This window comes from Saccostrea cucullata, unplaced genomic scaffold (genome assembly GCF_032062105.1).
Source record: "Saccostrea cucullata isolate Sc308-1 unplaced genomic scaffold, CSIRO_AGI_Scuc_v1 ctg4570, whole genome shotgun sequence".
NCBI classification, from domain to species: Eukaryota; Metazoa; Mollusca; class Bivalvia; order Ostreida; family Ostreidae; genus Saccostrea; species Saccostrea cuccullata.
The window spans coordinates 188,002-191,187 of NW_026922232.1; the positions used below are offsets into that span (position 1 = coordinate 188,002).

Here is a 3,186-nt window from a genome sequence, read left to right on the forward strand (position 1 = left end):
TCATTAAAATCAGCCCTGTTCAGGCATCGGTTTGGTAAAGCAACATGCATACGACGTCATGTGACAGTCGGAGTCTTAGACGCCAAACGTTTCTCATCCTTCATGTCAGTAAGTTGTTTTGTACCTGCAATGTATATTTTATGTGTGATTCAAAAAGCAGACTTCATATTTTAATGAAAATGATATACTATTTTATGAAGGACAACTTCATTTCCCTTGATTGAGCTAAATTTTGATTTCGCCAAATTATGTACACATACATTGTTAGAATCTTAAATTGTTAAATAGCCATGTAAAAATCATAAGATTAAACATTTAGCGAATGTTTTAAAAGGATTGAATACTAGGTTTTAAGGGAATATGCGTGTAATGTATATAGGATATCTCAAATGAGTTGTGTGTTTTCTATCTCCAAGTCTTTAAACACACAACAGGTTGAATGAAAATGATATCCAACCACAAATCATGAGATTTTTTTATCCCATGTTTTGTACATCATTAACAATGTTTTACGCTGTGTACATAGAGGAATCTAGTTCATTTTACTATATCATTTTCATTTGTTTTTCAATTCAATCTATTGTGACGTCACAACTGTGGGATATCAAAATATATTCAATAAATGTAAGCAATAGAATAGAAGGATAAAGACCTTATACATCATAATAATGACCTTCCTGTCACCCGCGTGGCGAAGTGATTAACGCTTTTGCTCTAAAGTCGCAAAATAATGAGTTGATCATGATAATTTTGTCGAGGATTTGAATCCCATTGCAAGACATTAAGACCAGTCCACCAGATTGTTTATGTGGGTTTTTTTCCTTTATGCAATTTTAAGAGATGGTGATTTTTTAAAAGCGTTTCGGACCTTGAACGCTCATGCACAGTAAGTACTAATTAGAGTAAACTCACAAGTACACAGTCCATAAACTTTTTACTTGATTTTTTTTGTACAATTACGTGTATAAACACACAACTACATACTTGAAGAGAAATTAACTTTTGCACTTAACAGACCCATCATTGCATATCTATAAAAAAAAAAACACTTTATCAATGTTTGTAGAACTCTTATTATAAAGTCTCTTGTATATAAGAGTAAACATTTGATCATTAATCTTTTTGAAATGTAAATAAATAATTTGCTTTGTAAGATAATCTTTAGGGGTTCACAAATATATATTAAAACAAATATTCACACTGAGAGACGTAAATATACATGACTGTATAACATTATTTGTTTTGCCTTTTCAAATGCAAATGCTTATCATTATCGTATATTATTTTCAGACGAGAGATCTTTAGAACTTTTGCTAATATCTTCTGAAGATCAATGGAAATTAATTTGCACAAAGTGTCTCTTTTGCATGTAAAACAAAAATTAAAACAAACCTTGTAGGTTTAAATATTGCTCTAAAATATACAATCATTTTATACATGTTATAGTTATATTTAAATTGTTTATTGAAGAGTGTTAACTATACAAATGATATGCTTTTATATTGTTTTAGTCCTTAATACCATCCACATGGTTGTTAGTCAAAAATTTTCTCATAGATTCTCTCTCTCTCTCTCTCTCTCTCTCTCTCTCTCTCTCTCTCTCTCTCTCTCTCTCTCTCTCTCTCTCTCTCTCTCTCTCTCTCTGTGTGTGTGTGTGTGTGTGTGTGTGTGTGTGTGTGTGTTTAAGGATTCTTCAGTAATTTGTACACCAGCAGGAGACAGCCTATGATGCAGACACCAGGTGTGTTCCTGTTGCTGAGACTAATCTCATCTGAAATAATAGATGAATTATTTGTCTTGATGAAATGCACATCACAACTGAGAGAACATTTTATTTGAAATAAATTATAGGCTATAGATGACAATATGTTTGTAAGTAAAATACATTTATCTTGATGAAATATTACCCTAAAATCAACTATGTGGTATGTTTCAAACTTGATTTCATCTCATCAAGTTAAAGCAAAGAGTGCAACAGCAAAAAAACTGACTAGTTTCTTTTTTAAAAGTGTTCTTTAACCTACCTTGAGAGACACATTTGAAATCGAACTCTAGGTATTTGTAGATGCCATAACACGGATCTGCCCCAAACATCTCATTCTCCACTGTAATGGTACAGCTCTGACGGCCATGACAAAGCGTCTTCATGACTTTGAGCGATGTTGGGGCTCGGCAGTCCGTGTTGTTGTGTAGACGCTCAATGTCGTATGGATGCCGACATGTTTCTTTAGACGTTCTTCCAAAGTTGGCATCGGTCATGTAGATCAGAAATCCATTACGGCAACTTATGGTGTGTGTCTTCTGCTCACATATAATACCGGATTCTGGTATAAAATATAACATTATTCTCATTTTGTTATGATCTAAATATAGTAAGTAATTAAAAGAAATATTTTTTTACCTTGTCATTATATTAATGCATACATGTATTACAGTCATGTTAACTGTTTTATCTTTTGACAAATTCTGTAAACATTTACAGTTGTGATACATTTATAGACACGAAAAAAACCTTTCCTTTAGACTTTTTAAAGAGGGATAGTGAATTATTTGTCAAACATGTACCAACTTAATTTAGAAGTCATGTACATGTTTTTAAAACAATATGTGTTTCTGAACACTGAACACAGATGCCCTCGTATGGCAGCCTTTAGCAAAAATTAAAGTTTCACAAATGCAAGTCAAACTCCAAGGTCAAGAGATGATAAATGTGTTATCCAAAGAAAAGATTTCTCGATAATTATACCAACCATTCAAAGCCAGGATTAAACTTTATAAAATGTGAGTCAAACTCCAGGTCAAGGTCAAATTAAAAGCACCCAGGAGAAGGCATTGACATTAGAAATAATCATGAGATATATTAAAGCCCTAACTAACACCAACTGTTCAAAAGCAGGTCAATTAAACTCCAAAGTCAAGGTAAAATGGTCAAAATTTTGGTATCCAGACAAAGATCTTGTCACAAAGAGACCCCTACTAATGTGTTCGGAACCTTTTATTTTTAGGTGTTCTGTAAATTATAAAACCCGATTAGTTCAGAGTAGCCCTGGCAGTGGCTCTGGCGAGAGTAAGCGAGACTACAGGGAGATAGGGTAAATTATTCACGGAAATGTGGCTAGGTAGTGACTAGCACGTGGAGACATGGTAAACAGAAAAGTTATGTTGCGTTTAAGTTTTCACCACCCT

General features: G+C 33.2%; 1 protein-coding gene across 1 annotated transcript; it reads right to left on the minus strand.

The window, feature by feature from the left end:
- Positions 1–915: 915 nt before the first annotated feature.
- LOC134261433 (L-rhamnose-binding lectin ELEL-1-like) lies at positions 916–2,367 on the minus strand. The gene is made up of 2 exons (XM_062743876.1): positions 2,025–2,367; positions 916–1,771 (listed from the first exon to the last, which is right to left on the minus strand). The coding sequence occupies exons 1-2, from the start codon at positions 2,350–2,352 to the stop codon at positions 1,683–1,685; spliced, it is 417 nt and encodes a 138-aa protein (XP_062599860.1). The 5' UTR covers positions 2,353–2,367; the 3' UTR covers positions 916–1,682.
- Positions 2,368–3,186: the final 819 nt, after the last annotated feature.

Coding starts and splice junctions, on each gene's coding strand:
- LOC134261433 (XM_062743876.1), bottom strand. CDS start 2,352: ATGAGAATAATGTTATATTTTATACCAGAATCCGGTATTATATGTGAG. Junction 1,772..2,024: donor TTTCAAATGTGTCTCTCAAG/GTAGGTTAAAGA, acceptor CTATTATTTCAG/ATGAGATTAGTCTCAGCAAC.